Here is a 17,421-nt window from a genome sequence, read left to right on the forward strand (position 1 = left end):
TGAGCTGCCAAGGGGGCAGCCGGATGGCTCAGGTGGTTAGAGCGCAAGCTCTTAACAAGGTTGACGGTTCAATTCCCACATGGGATAGTGGGCTGTGCCCCCTGAAACTAGGACTGAAAACAGCGACTGGACTTGGAGCTGAACTGCGCCCTCCACAACTAGATTGAAGGACAATGACTTGGAGCTGATGGGCCCTGGAGAAACACACCGTTCCCCAGTATTCCCCAATTAATTTAAAAAAAAGAAAAGAAAAGAAAAAAAGAATTCCACAGAACTTAAACCTATTTTGCAGATATAGTGTGAATTAACTGTTTTGACAAATTAATTTTTAAAATAATACAATTTAATTGTAAAATTAATATAATGTACATTTTTTTTGTATGAAACCAGAGTTTTCTTCAATGGCTTACATATAGAATTAATTTCCCACACTGTAGTATTAAAATCATAATTCTGTTCACAGTATAAACTCTTACAACCTTGGGCTTGTTCAAAGTAGTGGTTGAATAAAATGTGCTTGAATAAAATCAATGCAAGTCCTAAATTCTTACACTTACACTTTTAGACTTTCCTTTTCTGTCAACAAGGCTTTCATCGAGGATTCAACTGCAGCGAGCTGTTCCTGAAAAGCTTTCAGGAGACAATATCGGCTTTCTTGCTTTTTCTTCAAAGTAGTAAGTGCCTGAAGCAGATTGTCCAAGTGCTGCACTGACTTCCTCGTATTGTGGAGAGCCAAGGCATCTGTTTCTGTTTTGTTGAGATATTCAGTTTGTTCCTGTGGTTCAATGGCAGCTTTCTTTGCTTCCAGTTGGGTATACAGTTCCTAAAAAGAAGTCAAGGAAATCAGTAGGTATATATTCATTCATTCATTCATTCATTCATTCACTCATTCATTCATTCTCTTGCCTGTCCTTGTTCCTTCCAATAACAAACTCTACCCCAATTTGTTTTAAATATTTCATTTGCACATAGAGCAACTTAAATCCTGATATTTAAAAGATTTTTCCACTAGAATTATGTTAAAAATCTAGACTGAAACTCACAATTGATCTATTATTTAATAGCAGTTAGGTCACCGTATTGTGTTAAAAGTTTCTGTAATGTCAAAAGAAAGATTTCTCTTATTTTTATTATTTACATACATCACCCCCTTTCATGTTTTAGATACATGTTTACTGTTACATAAACTTAGTTAAAATTGTAAGGGTCACTTAAAAAAATATGACCATGTATTGTACTTTTAGATTACTTTACATAGCTATAAGTACATAAACACATAAACACCGCTATGTAAACACAGCTGTAAAAACAGTACCCCATAATATTGATAATTAGAAAAAATAAAAGGAATTTGTCAGAATCAGAAGAATACCTATGACTAAGAAAAGGCATGACGACAAGTCAGAATCTTAAATTTTGTTACTGAATAAGTGAGTTTTTAGGAACTTTGTAAAAGAGAAAGAACACTAATGTTCATTAAACTCATCCACTTTTTAAATGGAAAGTTATACAACTTACTGATTAGTACATAATTATATAGTTACCAAACTGATCATCAGGCAAAGGTTAAATAAGACTTTTCACTCTGCACAAGCTTTTGGTAATTAAAATATATTGTATTGCACTGGATAAATGATGCAATCATGTCGTCAGTGTGTTTATTTCCATACCTCTATCTCTTTGAATTGTTCATGTCTTAACATAACATCTAATTCTAAAGGTTGATTTTGCAGCTCATTGACTTTCTGCTCATCTTCAGTGTTTTTCATGCTTTCTTGAACATTGAGAGAAAGTTGTTTTGACAAAACCATTTCCACAGCTGAATTCTGAAAACATAAAAAGATTAATTGCTAAACAGTCTACCTTCCAAATAAAGAATTTTTACTTTTCTTGATGAAAGCATCACAGTGTCTATTTACTCAGATAAAAGACTTTTTAAAAAAGTACATTGAGCACTACCAAGGATAATTTTTCCACACAATATTTATTGCCAATATTGATATTTCAAGAAAAATTAAACTTTTTTGACAAGATAGTATAGGATGTAGCAATGCTCAATTACAGAGGCATACTCCATATAGTCAAAGAAAGAAAACAGCTATGAAAAAAGGAAAAGTTCCAAAGTGTATACTTAGTATTCACCAAGATGCAGAGGGCAGGGCAAATAATACACAATGTTACCTATTGTTAGTTTAAAATAATAAGTGGATAAATGGAGGAGGCACCAAGATTTCATGATATTAAGAATGACTTACGCCTTAAACCAATCAGTAGTAAAAATTCCTACCTGGGTAAGGCAGAACAGGTTATCTATGGAGTAATCTGCACTTTTCTGAAAACTATACGAACTTGAGGTTCTCAATAGGATAGAGAAAGCAGCTGCATTCATTTATTCATTCTTTCAACAAATATTTGTTAAGCATGGACATGTACCAGGCACCATGTCAGTAATTCTAAAAGATTTCCATAATTTTGCTAAGGTATTAGTTGTTGTTTTCAGGTTACTTTATAAGTGATATATCATTTCTGCTATATACTTTCAAGTCAGTAAAATCTTGGAGGTATCAAGTTTGTGGATAGAATGTGTCCATATCCCCAGACAAGGTTGAATTTGTTGTCTTAAAAACACTGCCTAGATAGTAATGTAAGACGTTAACAATAGGGAAACTGGGTAAGGGATACATGGGAACTTTCTGCACTACCTTTGCAGCTTTTCTAGGAATGTGAAACTATTCTAAAATTAAATGTTTATGTAAATAAGACAGATACTGTTTGGAGCTTCACCAATACTAACTGGTAAAAAAAATTCAACTGACCAGTGTTACTGGGTTTGAAGTACTTAGTTGGCACTTAGCACAAGTCACTTCTTTAAAAAGGCTGCAAATGATTGAAACGATTTTGCAAATTTCCTCCAGTTCAACAATTCATTATGGTTAAAATGTGTGGAGGGCAGCATCTCAGAGGGAAAGATCCTGCAAGGCTGTGAGAGGAAAGGAGAGGTGCCACACCACAGGCTTTATCAGCCAATGGGGGCTCTTTGCCACAAGCCACAGTATATGAGGTGGACACATGCCTCTTTTCCACCTGATGGTTACTGTTTTTTACAGTATCCCCACACTCTACATGCAGAATAAGATTTAAAGGTCTAGACTCTAGGAAAACTATACTTATTACTAATCATCTACTAAGAATTCACAGCCCTTGGTCTCTCTTACCTAACAGACCAGTGACTTGAGAACTAGCAACATTTGTAACGTGCCATTTGTAATCTGCCTTTAGTGGTCAGAGAGTGCGTTCTGAAAAATGTGAAGTCACCCCCCAAACGCCATTTGTTTACCAACCCCAAACGCTATGTTTCTACCTTGGCAGAAAGTCCAACAGAATCCCTCAAAAGAACATTTCAAGTTTAAAAGGTAACATTCCTTTGCTGATGCCAGAGAGTTTGGAAGACAGACTCAACATCCTGACTGGCTCCTAGGAAGATTCTTTCGTAACCAGCCATCCTGTGCTCAAGCACCCTTGCCTATATTTTATTTTGATTTTGCAGGCTTATTTAAAACATTTTAAATTATAAGGTATTCCAAACATACTTAAAAGAACAAAATATAACAGATACTCATTACTCACAGCACAGATATAAGTAATACAATTTTCCATATTAAAAACATAATTTCAAGCTCAACCCTCATCCCTTTTTCATCTCTTCTCTCCCAGAACTAACCACTAAAGTCCACACAAACATGTTTTTATACTTTTAATATATATATTAGTATTCACACAGTATTGTTTTATGTATTTTTAATTCTTATAAAATTGGAATCATGTATGCATCATTTTATAATGTGTCTTTTTTCACTTAGCAGTATGTTTTGCAGTTTATCCATGTTGACAGACATAAACCTAGTACAGTCATTTTAGCTTTGTGTACTGTTTGTTGTCTGCATGAACATAACTTATTCTCTATTCTCTCCTCCTAGAACTCATCAGATTTGTGTTAGACCACCTCAAAAGCCTGTGGGTCTCAACATCTCTTTCCTATTCCCCATCTTTTTATAGCCCTATGTTAGATTATGGGTAATTTTCTCAATCACATATTCAAGCTAACTCTCTCTTCAAGCAGTGTCAAGTATGCTGCTTAACCTGGCCAGAGAAATCTGAATTTCAATGACTATTATTTATTGAAATTTCATATGGTTCTTTTTCAAATATTCCCTTTTTTCTCAAAGGATTTAATTCTTTCCTTATGATTTCAAATCCTTCTTTAATATCATTAACACTTTTAAAGATTTTACTGTATAATATCTTTCAGGCTGCCACGTTATCTCACTTTCTTAGTGTACTAAATCCTCTCATTTGTAGTGATGAGGACTCTTCTCTGTGGTAGAGTGTTCCTTTGTGTTATGGATTGATGGACTGATACTAACTCATAGTTATCAGACTTTTTTTTAACTCGACTGTGGGGATCCCTTTGGCCTTATTGGTAGAAGTGACCCCTCTGTGTGGATTTGTACTTGCTTTCTCCAGGTACTAAGCCCCTGAACCTGAGTCTTTCCCTTCCCACAGCTCAATTTCTTTTTGAAAAAACAAATCTATGATTAATATAAACTTAAGACAAAGCATAAATTTTAAACAGTGTAATAAGTGTACATATTGAGCCTCTGAGCACAAATGGAATTTTCAAAGTTAATAAATTTAAAGCGGAAAGTACCATTCTATCAGAAGCATGGTTGAGTTATATTGCCAATTATATTTACTTTAAAAAAAAACACACAACATGTTACTTATTTTCAATCACATATCTTTCCTTAGAGCTTGATCTGTCTGGAAAAGAATAGGAGGTGAGAGAAAGACTATCCTCAACTTTCTTTAAGGACAGGACCATGACATTTTTATCTTTATGTCCCTTACTTCACAAAGTAAACATGTTACTTTAACATTTAAAACACTGAGCTTTACCTAGCCGTAAAGAAGAATGAAATCTTACCATTTGCAACAATACGGATGGACCTAGAGAACATTATGTTAAGTGAAATAAGTCAGACAGAGAAAGACAAATACCATATGATCTCACTTATATGTGGAATCTAAAGAATAAATGAATGAACTCATCAGAAACAGTCTCAGAGACATAGAGGAAAAACTGAGGGTTGCTAGATGGGAGGAGGGGTGGGGATGAGGGGGGAGATGAGGGGATTAGAAAACAGTCGGTAACCACAAGATAGCCACGGGGATACGAAAGTCAATTTGGGGGATGTAATCAATAATGTTGTAAAGATTTTGTAGGGTATCCAACGGACACTTGTCTCATTAGGGAGACCACTTCAGGGATGATGTAGATGCCTGATCACTGCACTGTACACCTGAAGCTGAAGCTGAACAAGAATGAATGTCAACTATAATTTTATATATATATAAAATTATGTATATAATTTTATATATGGTTACAGAAATATGGTTATGAGAAGCGGAGTGCAGCATTAGGAATAGAGACAGTGGAAATGTAATGGCTGTGTGTGATGTCAGAGGGGTAGTGAATGGGAGGAGGAGGGTTGTCACTGTGTGAGGGATATAAATGATAAATGTCTAACTATTACATTGTTTTGTGCACCTGAAACTAATTTAAAAAATGTTAAAAAAAAATAAAACCAGGTTGACTGGTTTAGACGGTTAAAATAAAATAAAATAAAATAAAATACTGAGCTTTAAACAATTGAGCATTGTCTCTGGCTTAGCAAATGCATCTTCATAGCCAAAGAAGTAAGTCCGTAACAGCCTCACTATCCCTTTTCCCATTCGAGGCCCCACGGCAATAATAATTTTGTGACAGTAAAAAGCCCAAATCTATCATTTGTCACCTGCCAACGAACACTGGGGCAGTGTCATACAAGTTCTACAGGATTTCTTTCTTTCTTCTCTAAAGCATTTCAATATGAAGTAGTGAAAAACAATTCCAAGCTATGCAGGGTTGAGTAAGCATACTGAGTAAGCATACATCATCATCACTAGAGACAAAACTGAAAGGCAGATCAACATAGTCTGAGGCTGCTGCTTTATCTTACGTAGCATAATGTCTAAAATGTTAACCTGACCTGCGAGGCACTCATGACGCAGCCAGCCTCACCTGCCTCTCAGGCCTCATGCAGGCCTTCCACCCTCTATGCAGTGGCCTTTTTCAAGTTTCTGACTGCTCACAGCTCTCTCTTACCACAAGAGGAAATTCTACTTTTTCTGTCAAAAATGCTCCCAACACCGAGCCCTGAACTCTGTTAACTCCAGTTTCAGTTCAAATGTTGTTTCCTTAGAGAATTTCTCTCTAACTGCAGTTCAGGTCAGACTCCTTTATTACAGACTATCATGGAAATATGTTTCTTCCTGTAGTTCCTGTAATTAGTCTCTCATTAGTTAATTAGTTGATTAAGGTATGTTTCCTCCTCTAGACTAGAAGCTAGAGACCATGTCTATTTTCACTCACCACTGAACCCTCACTTCCTGTTCAATAATTTTTTACTGAGTGGATGTACAGATAAATTCACATTGAAAAAAAATGAAATATTATTTAGTCTTCGATTATCAAGATTAACAATTTGTGGGCTGTAAAGAAAAATGGAAAGAAGTTGAGGACCTGTCAATCTAGCTGTTGTTGACCAGACATCTGCTAGGAATGAGAGGAACAGGGTTTGATGGGCTTAATGAGAACAGAGGTTTCAAACATCCACAAGAAATCAATAAAGGGTCCATTGAGGTCAGATAGCATTAGCACATTAAACCTCAAGTAACAATTTACATAACACATTCGATAAAATGGTGGGGTGTAAACCCCCAAGCACCAGACTGGTAGAAGATGTCTGGGTTCTGGTCCCAGCTCTTCTACAATAAGGACTTGCCGATTAACGTCTCTGACTTCAATTCCCTCACCTGACACATACGGGTTAGGCTAGATGTTTTCTAAGGTCTCTCAGCCTAAGATTTCAGGACTTTGGAGAATGTTCTCAAATGCATGCTGCTTACACATGTGAATACCATGTACACTATGTAAGTCATGTGTCCTCTACAGAAATAAATCTTGGATTGTAAAAAATACCTCAGAGTAAGAAGCAAGATTTGCATGCTGGCCAGAAAGAGCAAAGTAGTACACTTCGAAGATAGAGTTGACACGTGACCCAACTGTATGTTCCACTCCAAATTTTTTTTTTTAACACCTTACAAGGATAAACAACACCAGAAATAGATTTTATTTATCCCACAACTGAACACTATTTCTCCAGGAAGTGGTTTTCCCTCTCAATTGTAGGACGAATGCCATTGTGCCCCTGGGGGCTCCCTTCCATGTTTTGCCTGTATCTGTGGTCATCTGCCTTCCAGGATTTCTCAATGGACACCTTCTTAAACGTTGAAATTATAAATGCTCAGAAATTTTTGAAAAGAATAAAAAACAACTCACACATACTAACAATTGTAGCTAATGACAAGGAAATTAAAGAAGTAATTATAGACAAAAGGTTTTTTAAGTGCAATGAATTCATGTAAGTTGACATTTGGGAAGGATGAGGCAAGAGAGAGCATTCAGTACAAGTTAAACTATAATGCTCTACACATTTTTAGAAAAACAATAAATTAAGAAACTATTTGTTTCCCTGTTTTTCCTCTTTATCATTTCACTTTATGGACACCTAAAATCATAACGGATGAATCAGTCCTCACGTTTTATCATGTTCTAATTTGGCACTTCACTTAACCTACATAAAAAATTTTTTAAAAAATTAATTAAAAACCTTTAAAAATCATCTTAAAAAGTACTATCATAAATTATCAATAACTATATAGGAAGGGACAGATGGAAGACAGTTCTGCCTTTCCATACTTAAAACCTCTTATAAATTAACACCTGTAAAAATATCCAGCATGATGTTGGATCACAAGCAACCACACTCTTCAAACTGCATTTTGTGCCTCTAAGTCTGCCTCTGCCTGAATATTTTTGATATTAAATAAAGTCAGTGAAATGTCCAGATCTAAACTATCCCATAAATTTCTTCTAAAATGAAACTCTTGGCACAGATTCAAATATATGCACACTATAATGGCAAATTTCGAAAAGTGCAATCATACTTTCAACAAAACTCGAAGATCAAATGAAATTTATTAAAGAAAATTAAACTCCCTAAAAATTATTGAGACAATTTAAAATAATCACACTAAAGTCCCTTCAAAAAGGCATATAAAATGAACATTAATTAGATATTTAATTAGTGTTAGATTTTAAAATGTGACAACTGTATCCCCATATTCTGGCAGAATGGCTAGCACAAAAGATGTCTCAATAAATATTTTTAATGAATTAAGTGCGTATTTTCACTATCACAGTGTTTTTGATTAGATTTATATTTCAGTAAATTGTGCTTGCATAGGCTCTATGTATTCATTATATTGAAACTTCTGCTTAAGTAATTTATACTGTCTTATGTATGTCACATGATACCTGTATTACATTTATCTATGCATATTTTAATCCCTTTTACTAGTTGTTCAACTTTAAAATTGCTCTTGATCTTACAGTCTAATGTTATCTATATAAAGTAAATACGGCCAGTACTTAGAGTACAGAAAATAAGAGGCACAGAATCAGAAGAAAAGATTCACATTACAAAAGAGTAAATTAATTAATTAAATGTTCCTGTAATCCAGACCTGTGAGAATTATTTGAAGACTTAAATCCTTCCGTTTGCCCTGAAACAAATATCATTCTAATGAAGTATCATAAATTACCAATAACTTGTCCTTCAATATTTAAGTAGAAGCTTAATAAATTTTTAAAAATTCTTATTATTGGATTGTGATCTTTATTTAGGTTTCAGTATACTCTATTGAGTTTTGGGGGTTCACAGCCGAAAAGGGTCTGAGAAGCTAGTTCTAAGGTTAACAAACAACTCTCTTTAGCAACGTCATGTATTAGGATAGAAAGCACTCGGTACTTTTCTTTTTTTCCTTATCTATGCAGTTAAAAATTCTTTTACACATACAACATCTAGAGACCCACCCATGGGCCCTTAACCCTTTAACACGTATTTCTTTAGCAATATTTAACACTATGGATTTCTAGGAAGTCTTTTCTCAGAACCAGAGAGATGTTCCGTTGGCACTTAACCTTGTTTTACACGCTTCTAGAAAACCCTGTCTGGTTCCCCTCCATGCATGGCTGTTCCAGGAAGATGACAGGAGTGCATGAGCTCGTCACTCCTGTTGATTACGTATTCCATAAAAAGCTGATGACAACTTATACCCGAATGGTCAACCTTTGCTATTGTCCCACTGGACCCTGAACTGTGAAATGCTGCCTAACACGGAGACCCTTTCAAATATTGTTTACTGGATGGTTCTTTGTCGGTGACGCTTCCATTTTCATCTCTAACCTATGAGACAGCACTTTAAGAGCCATGGGACTATCTACCCATTATGTTGTTGAGAATTAAAACAACATTCTTCTTTCTTCTCCCCAGGGAAAATTAAAAGCCTGAACGTTGATATTCTCACACCAAATGACAACATTTAAAAATACATTTGCAGCATAGGGTTAACATAAAAAGAAAAAGAAAGGAACCTATCCTTTCCAACAGTAGATTTTTTCCTAAGAAAATGGGTAAAGCACATTTCTTTTCTTTGCTTTTTCTAATTTGTCTTTGGACTCTTGACCCAAGAAACTGTATCTGATTACATATCAGAGAGAATAATAAACCTAAATTGATGACTGACATTTTAACAGACTGAACAGTAAGTAATATTTCACCACTGAAATCCTGGACAATTTTCTAAGGGCTCTTTTTACAAGTGGGCAACATAACTAGCCGGCACGTTGAGGGTTTAATTATGAAATCAGAAGGCTTGATTCACGACCCTCTTTTCAAAGCCCAATACCTCTTCATTCTCAGACACGATCTCTTAGAGACGCAATCACAAGCACTTACCTTGTTTACTTCCCAGTCTTCCTCCAACTCTTCCACAGCAGCTGAGTCCTGAGTGGGCTCCTGCACATCAGAAGTGAACTGCTTCTCTCTGCCTGGCGGAGTAAACTTTTCTTTCTTTTCTGCTGAGCCTTTTGATTTGAGAACGCTGTTGAGATAATTTTCCATCTCCTGCTTAGCAGACTCAAGTCTGTTTTCCAAATCTTTGTGTTTACGTTTAAGTGATTTTATATCATCTTTAATAATCTTCTGTCCCACTGAAGATGTATTTTGCTTGATGGATTTTGCTAAACCTAAAATCTTCTCCAATGTGCCATCTTGTGAATGGAGTCTATTCTCCAGCTCCTGTGAGTGGAGAAAAGATTGTCACGAGAAGTACCTCTGTTCTACGGTCACAAGAGTTAATTGACTTTTGTAAATCACAACATATTCTGCTTCACTAGTAGGAAGTATAAAAATTTATCAACCCCTATCACAAAGAAACTTTCGGTAACATTTAAACCAACAGAGAATGCCTGATCAAATTCCCAAACAGATTTTATATGTAACTAGAAATTTATAAGAAGTAACAAATTCTCACAACACTGTTCCTGGGCCGTTGGAGGCAATCAATACCTATTTGTTGAATATATATTTAGTGCAAGATACAGCCTTTTTACACAATCAAAACAGTAAGTACCTACTACTTGCAAAACACTGAAAAAAATTTAAAAGGATCATTTAGAATGTACCCATATGAATCTAATGTTAACACTTAAAATTCAGAGCAAAGCTTAAATCTATCTAGTGCAATATCTTAGATATGGGAGGAACTCAATCAGTATTTACTAGATGCATGAATGATTGAGACGAATTTGAAAGCTTTAGACTCAAAAGGAATACGAGGTTCAATGGCAGCTACAGATATTACTGTTGAAATAGAATAAGTCTTCAAGTTGCTAGGCGAACAATGTAGGATTAGTCACTACCCTAAAGGATTAGTCAACACACAATACATATTCATTCATTCAACTAACAGCCAAGTATTATGATAGGTTTTGAAGTTACATAGATGAATAAAAGGCAGTCCCTTCAAGTTCCTACAGGCTAGTGAGAGAGACACAGAAGTAATCAGACAATTGGAACAGAATGTGAAAAGATCTATGCTAACAAATATGCACAGGTCATTGAAACATTTTAAGATGAAAGCAGGGAGTTCCAGATTGGCATTTTAGAAAGACATGGGGTAGCCATGGGGAAGGTGCATTGGAGAGGGTGACACTGCAGGCAGGGAGCCCATTCGTAAATCTAATACAGAGATCTGTGAGATGAGGGCCTGTTCTACAGCACGGGTAATGGGAGAGGGACAAACTGTAGATATTCCAGAGATGAAAGAGACAGCACTTGATGTCTGACTAGACTGGAGAGCCCGGGAAAGGATATCCAGGTTTCTGACTTGAAAGCCAGGAGAAGATGGGGGAGATACTCATAGAGTCAGAGAATACAGTAGATAAAGCAGGTTCAGTTCATTGGTAGAGAACCAGGGAAGGAGATGATGAGCTATTTTTTTGGACATGCTGAACTACAAATAACTGTGAGACATCCAAGTAGAGATGTCTAGTGGGAAATTTAGAAAAAGCACTCACCAGGCTGGGGTCCAAAGACCTGGGTTGTAGCCTCTGCTCTGTCATGTAATCTGAATGACACTGAAAGTCCCTCGCCTCCCCCAGGACTTAGCTTATCATGTGTACAGTGAGGGTTCTGAACTTGATGGCCTCTGAGGTTCCTTCTAGCTATAGGAAAAATCTGTATTTTAATTTTTCAGCAGAAACCTGAGCTCCTCAGGGCGAGGCTTATGCCTTATACTTTCCTCAGTATCCGAGGTACTCAGACATGCGTTGGACATGACAAGCCCTCAACGTCTGTCAAATTATCACTGCTAGAAAGGGAGGCAGACTTGTCTTAATGTTAGGCCATTCCGGAGGAGGAGTCTGGCTTTCTGGCTTGATTCCTAGGTCCCTAAAAGGAAGAGATGAGACATTCCCGAGCTTGTGCCAGCAGTGCTCCCCTGTGACTCATCCCATGAAATCTCCAGTCAAGGAATTATGATAGGAGTTGAGAAAATGCTTTTCTTTGTTTCCTTCTAGAAGATACCACTTGGGCCTGTGTATGTTGGCCGTGCAAACAATGAAAATCCAAGGAATGTGCTCTGAGGATGTGGGTCAAGGGCTGCAGTCCTCACTGCATACAGCTAGGTGTTGTTGGAATCGAGAGCGAGAATTTTGGAAGCCCTACATCTGGAGAGAGCTCTGATGTAGTCCACGAGTCTGAAAACTAATAAATACTACACAACTCCCACCCAGCCACGATGAAGAATGCAAAACTGAAACATTTCCCCCTGGATCTTATTGTATTAGATGCATCCTTGACCACCCAGTATGTCCTGGAATCACTGCGCGGTCTCGCAAAGATCTCCACGAGATCTGGTCATGGGTGAAATTGTCTCTGTGGATCCTGTGTACAGGATGCTGGTGAACTCAAATTTTCAATGAATTTGGTCACTAAAGAAGGAACTTCCCACTTTTTATGACTGGTCAGAACTTTATCTAATAGTCATCTGAATAGTACTTGAATTTCTAAGCAAAGACACTCATTTGTCAAGTTGTAATTAAAATTGAGTTGTTTTTTAATGTCTATCATGCCTGGACACTGTTTAATACCTGTAGTTCCTGCAGTTTTTCCTCAACTGCTATTTGATCCACAGGCTTCTCAGAAAAATTAACAAATTCCTTGGATAAATTGTCCAATTCGGTATTTAAGTCTGTGACGCAAACCTGGTATGAGTTGTGTTCTTGAACATGACCTTCCAATTTTTGCACAGAATCCTAAAAAGAAAACCATTGACAATTTATGAATTACTTCTCTCTGAATTTTCTCACTCAGAAAATAAATTGTTCATAAATACTTGTTTTATCAAGTTTCATCTTCAAACAGGAATATGGCCATAAAGTGTCCACAGTTTGTTTAGATTTTAGTGTTTGCAGTTATTTCACTGTAAAACCTCCCTCAAAAAATGACCCTTATCAAAACCGTATTTTTTTCCACCATGCTTCAATGCTTTCATTTGATTCCTGAAGACAATTTATTTGTCAAGAGGTTTACAAAATGAAATGGCTACAAATTATATCAAATCACAAACATCCATAATAAAGCAGTTCCCTTAATTATTCTTACTAAAACCAAATACCCACACTTGAAAATGAAACTATATGAGATCAACCTAACCCCTGATTCCTTTCATAAGATTCAAACTCCAAAATTGTGTGTTAGAACAAAGTAATCCTAACTGAAGAGCGAAACCATCTTCAGGTTGTCTTCCTAAAATAAGAAAATAATGTAACCACACCTGATCAGAAAAGTAGCAATTATTAAAATAAACAACTTACAGCCAAGAGGGTGTATCCACACAACTCCTGCTATCTGTTTAAGGAGGATTTTTTACCCTGGTAATTCTTGCATTGAAGGCGGCTTCAGAGAATTATAAACAATTCTCTTATGAGAAAGCACTCCCTCATGACAAGCTGACATTTTACCTCTTAACTCTTACTGCAGATCATATGGAAAGACGCAAGGGAAGGACAGTGATAAGGTTTATACAGAATACTGGATACAAATTATTATAAAACATAGATGATGGATGGATGGATTGGTGGACAGATGGATGCACAGATGCATGGATGGATAGATGGATGGATGAATGGATGATGCATGAATAACTCTGACACCATCACCTTCATAGAGATGCCTAACTCTTCCTATTGCTGAAGATGGAAACTTCAATGAGAGAAAATAACATCATCAAATACACACAATGGATTCCTCTAGAAAAACTGATAGGACTTATTCTTCCATCCTTGAGGAGTTAATATTATTATCTAGAAGTGATAAATTAAATTTTAAAAACTTTTGGTTTACTGAAAGAACAATAACAAAAAAGAGGTTCTGTATATAAATCTCCCATAATTTTGATGGTCATTTAAAATTTTATTTTGACCACTTCACCTGTAGTTGCTGAAGAAGACTTTCATGTAGATGCTTTATTTCCAGCCAAGGCTCTTCACTGAAGTTGGGATTTTTAGTGCATTCTAAGAGGTAATTTCCTTGAGATTTTAACTCCTTTAGCAAGGATGTCAAGTCTTGTGCCTTCTGGAGGAATTTCTTATAAATTTTTAACTGAGCTATCTTCTCCTGCAAACCATGTTGCAGAGCAAAGCCCACTTCTTGTTTCTTTTTCAGTTCTGTGAGCATTAATCTCAGATCCTCTTTACTTTGCAAATATTTCTCTCCTTCTAGCAGAAGCTTTTCCTGATGGCTAAAATTAACAAAATATTTTACAAAGGAAATGACACTTAGCAAAATGGAATGGTATTTTGCATATTATAACAGACATTATAATAAAAAGCATTAAAATAACACTAATATACATTATTCCCAGAGACTCTTTTGGCATCATAACATTTTAAACAGCATTAAGTGTAGCTCAGAAATTATTTGTAGTAGTATTAAAAATTATTGTTTTGTTACATCATTTGACCTGAGAATACTTAATAATTTAGATTTCTATCTAAAAACTACCCCAGCTCTTACTATATTTAAATATAATAATAACCCTATGTTTTTCTTTTTCATATAAGTAAAATAAATAAGCATTCACTATATCGGTCAACTAACTAGTTCATGCTTTCTGTTGCTTAAATTAGCTTTGATCTGATTATCTCTACAAAAAAATATAAAATTTACATTTCCATCAAACATTAAATGTATCATTTAAGATATGATATGAATTAAGTTTCCACCAGAATTATGTCCATTGAATTCAGACATCTATCGATGTTTACACATTTAAGAATCTCTTGGAAAATATATTTAACAGCATGAATTATTTTACAGTAATATCATGCAGATACTGAGGTTGTCTGGGGGAAGGGAGTTTCAGTGCAGAAGTAAATTGAAGGTGGAATGATAGACAAAGTCAATGTGTTACCAAGAACCACACTGGTTGATGCACCAACCAAAGAAAACACTGCCACAGCCATAATTTATGACACTGTTTTATGTCTGATCCAGAGGACTATCATTACTCGTCGTCTCTGACATTTTGGATGTCCCTGACCTGACTTTCTCTCCAATAGATGTTATATCCAAACCCAGGAGGCAGACAGACAAAACATACTTGTTATGGCTTCACTGTACAATGAAAAACCGAGAAACTGGTGGAGGCATGCCCTTTACCTTAGATACGTGTTGGCTAAGTGGAGTGTGTTAACCCACTGATTCTCGATATCAGTAATGGCCTTAGAAACCAACGGAGCCTTGCTGCTCTCAGCCTGACTCAGGATCATCTGTATTTTAGCGTCCCCTTCAGGCTTTAGTAAAATGATTTCCTGAACGAAACAAAAAAGATTCTATAATCTCATTCCGATTACTCAGAGATAGTACATATGGTATCTTTTTATTTATAAACATATTCAGATTCTAACTACAGAGCAGATTTCAAAATTACCCTTTCATTTTTATATATACCCAAAAGACAAAGGTTATCTACTTCATGTTACACAGGACTGGTTCATAATAAACATTTGTCAGGTTGATCTGATTGCATTCCTGCTCTCCTCTTGATTTCCAATTGCCTTCAAATAAATTATGTGCCAAAAAGAAAAACCTGGCAAATCCTCCTCTTTATCTATTCCATTACTTATGGATGGAGAGTTACGGTAACAACCTAAAGAAGACATTTTCATACACTCCAGATGAGACTTAAGGCTTCTCACTGGAAAATGCCGTGCCCCTCCTGTCTGCTCGTACCTCTCTACCATGACATAATTAATTCCCATTCCCTGTTGTCTTGCCCTCCTTTGCCCTGAGCTATCAAGTTCTTCCCTTCTTGGAAACTACTCCAGGCTCACCTTCTTTGGAAAACCTTTCGGATATAATTCCAAAATGTTCCAATTAATTCATTAAGTCTCACCAACCCTTACAGCTCACCATTCTTAACCATTTCTTCCGCTAACAATGCTTCGATCACTGTGATTTCAATTCTCCCACGTTTCTTTTAAGCACATGTGCTCTGCCCCCCGCATTTTAAACTAGCAATATTTATTGAATGCCCCCTTCAATAAACGTGAGCTCAAGGGAGCTTGAGATTTCCTTGTCCTCCACAACCCACTGAGCAACTATAACCTTTAGGAACCACACTTCCACTCTGAAGAAGAGTCCTCTACAGCCCAGCCCTTGGCTTTACGGATTCCTCTGCTACACTGACATGTCATCTTTTTATATCCTAGCCAATTCCCACCTGCCACAGTTCCAACTTATTTTCTGCATTTCAATTCCTCTGCACTCAGTGAAGATAGACAATAACTGAGAATTGCCCTCACAAAGATTTTCTTTCTTCCATCTGCATTAAAATAATTTTAGATCCATCACAGCCCTTCTCTTTTGTAAGTTTAGTGATTTGAATATCTTCTACCATTCCACAGTCATCCTATTTTCCATTAAGAAACAAATCTTTGCCAATTTCCTCTACATCATTTCAAAATGAGAGTTCATGATGACCTCTGAAATTTAGTTTCCACAGTTTTACCTTTATTTTTTGGATTCTTTCCTCAAGTGGCATTTGGCCTTCAGATGAATTCAAAACCATAAGGGACTCTTTAATCCCTGTTATCCAATGAATTACATCACGTGCAAGATCATTAAAGCTCTGGTCCTCGGCAGGAGGTAACTTATCCTCTTCCTCACTTTCACATATTTGTCTCAATAATGCCTGGTATCTATCAATCAAACGTGTTGATTCCGTTATTATTTCTTCTTCTGCAGTCAGCCCATATTCCTTCAAAGAGTTGTTCAACTGGGCCATAGATTCAAATTGTTCCCTGTAAATTCCAAATGCCACTGAAAGTTTATAGGAGCCATAACACCATGTAAGAAACCATATTCTCAGGAAATAAATATTATATAAGATCAGCTATACCTCTTTCTAGCTAGAGCTTGGCAAAATAGCTCAGTTTTCTCTCCTGATTCTTCCATTTCTTTCCATTTCTCTTCCTGGTTAGTCAACCACTTATTCAGGTTTTTATGGTCATCCTGGAGTCTAAAAGAACATTACACATGTTAGAATACAAAATAAGCAAAAAGTGTTTATATGAAGATGGGCATGACTGCTGTGAGCCAATCAGGTTTATAACTATATGTTGTTCTTATTTTTGGGAAAAATTTCATTTGTATCATTAATATCTGAATACTAATAGCTTGTATTACACTGGTATTCCATAAAGAAATGAGCCACACAAATATATCATAAAGGACAGGAAACAAACAAACAAAACATTTTCAGACTCTCCCCTAAATCTTTGCCGTATTAAATAATTTGAAGAATTCTCCAAACTTCCAGAGCCAAACTTAGATTTGAAAGTATGTATTT

General features: G+C 36.1%; 1 protein-coding gene across 6 annotated transcripts in view; it reads right to left on the bottom strand.

Annotated features, from left to right (window-relative positions):
* Positions 1-17,421, bottom strand: part of SYNE2 (spectrin repeat containing nuclear envelope protein 2) — a 280,177-nt gene that overhangs the window by 132,399 nt on the left and 130,357 nt on the right. For all 6 annotated transcript variants that reach the window (XM_074327378.1, XM_074327381.1, XM_074327379.1 and 3 more), the window contains exons 40-47: positions 16,972-17,091; positions 16,582-16,873; positions 15,231-15,382; positions 14,001-14,310; positions 12,659-12,823; positions 9,963-10,304; positions 1,671-1,826; positions 558-823 (exon numbers count right to left, since the gene is read on the bottom strand). In XM_074327378.1, the coding sequence (XP_074183479.1) occupies positions 558-823; positions 1,671-1,826; positions 9,963-10,304; positions 12,659-12,823; positions 14,001-14,310; positions 15,231-15,382; positions 16,582-16,873; positions 16,972-17,091 (1,803 nt within the window). The remainder of the gene's footprint in view (positions 1-557; positions 824-1,670; positions 1,827-9,962; positions 10,305-12,658; positions 12,824-14,000; positions 14,311-15,230; positions 15,383-16,581; positions 16,874-16,971; positions 17,092-17,421) is intronic.

The sequence above is a fragment of the Rhinolophus sinicus genome, linkage group LG03 (genome assembly GCF_036562045.2).
Source record: "Rhinolophus sinicus isolate RSC01 linkage group LG03, ASM3656204v1, whole genome shotgun sequence".
Classification (NCBI taxonomy): domain Eukaryota; kingdom Metazoa; phylum Chordata; class Mammalia; order Chiroptera; family Rhinolophidae; genus Rhinolophus; species Rhinolophus sinicus.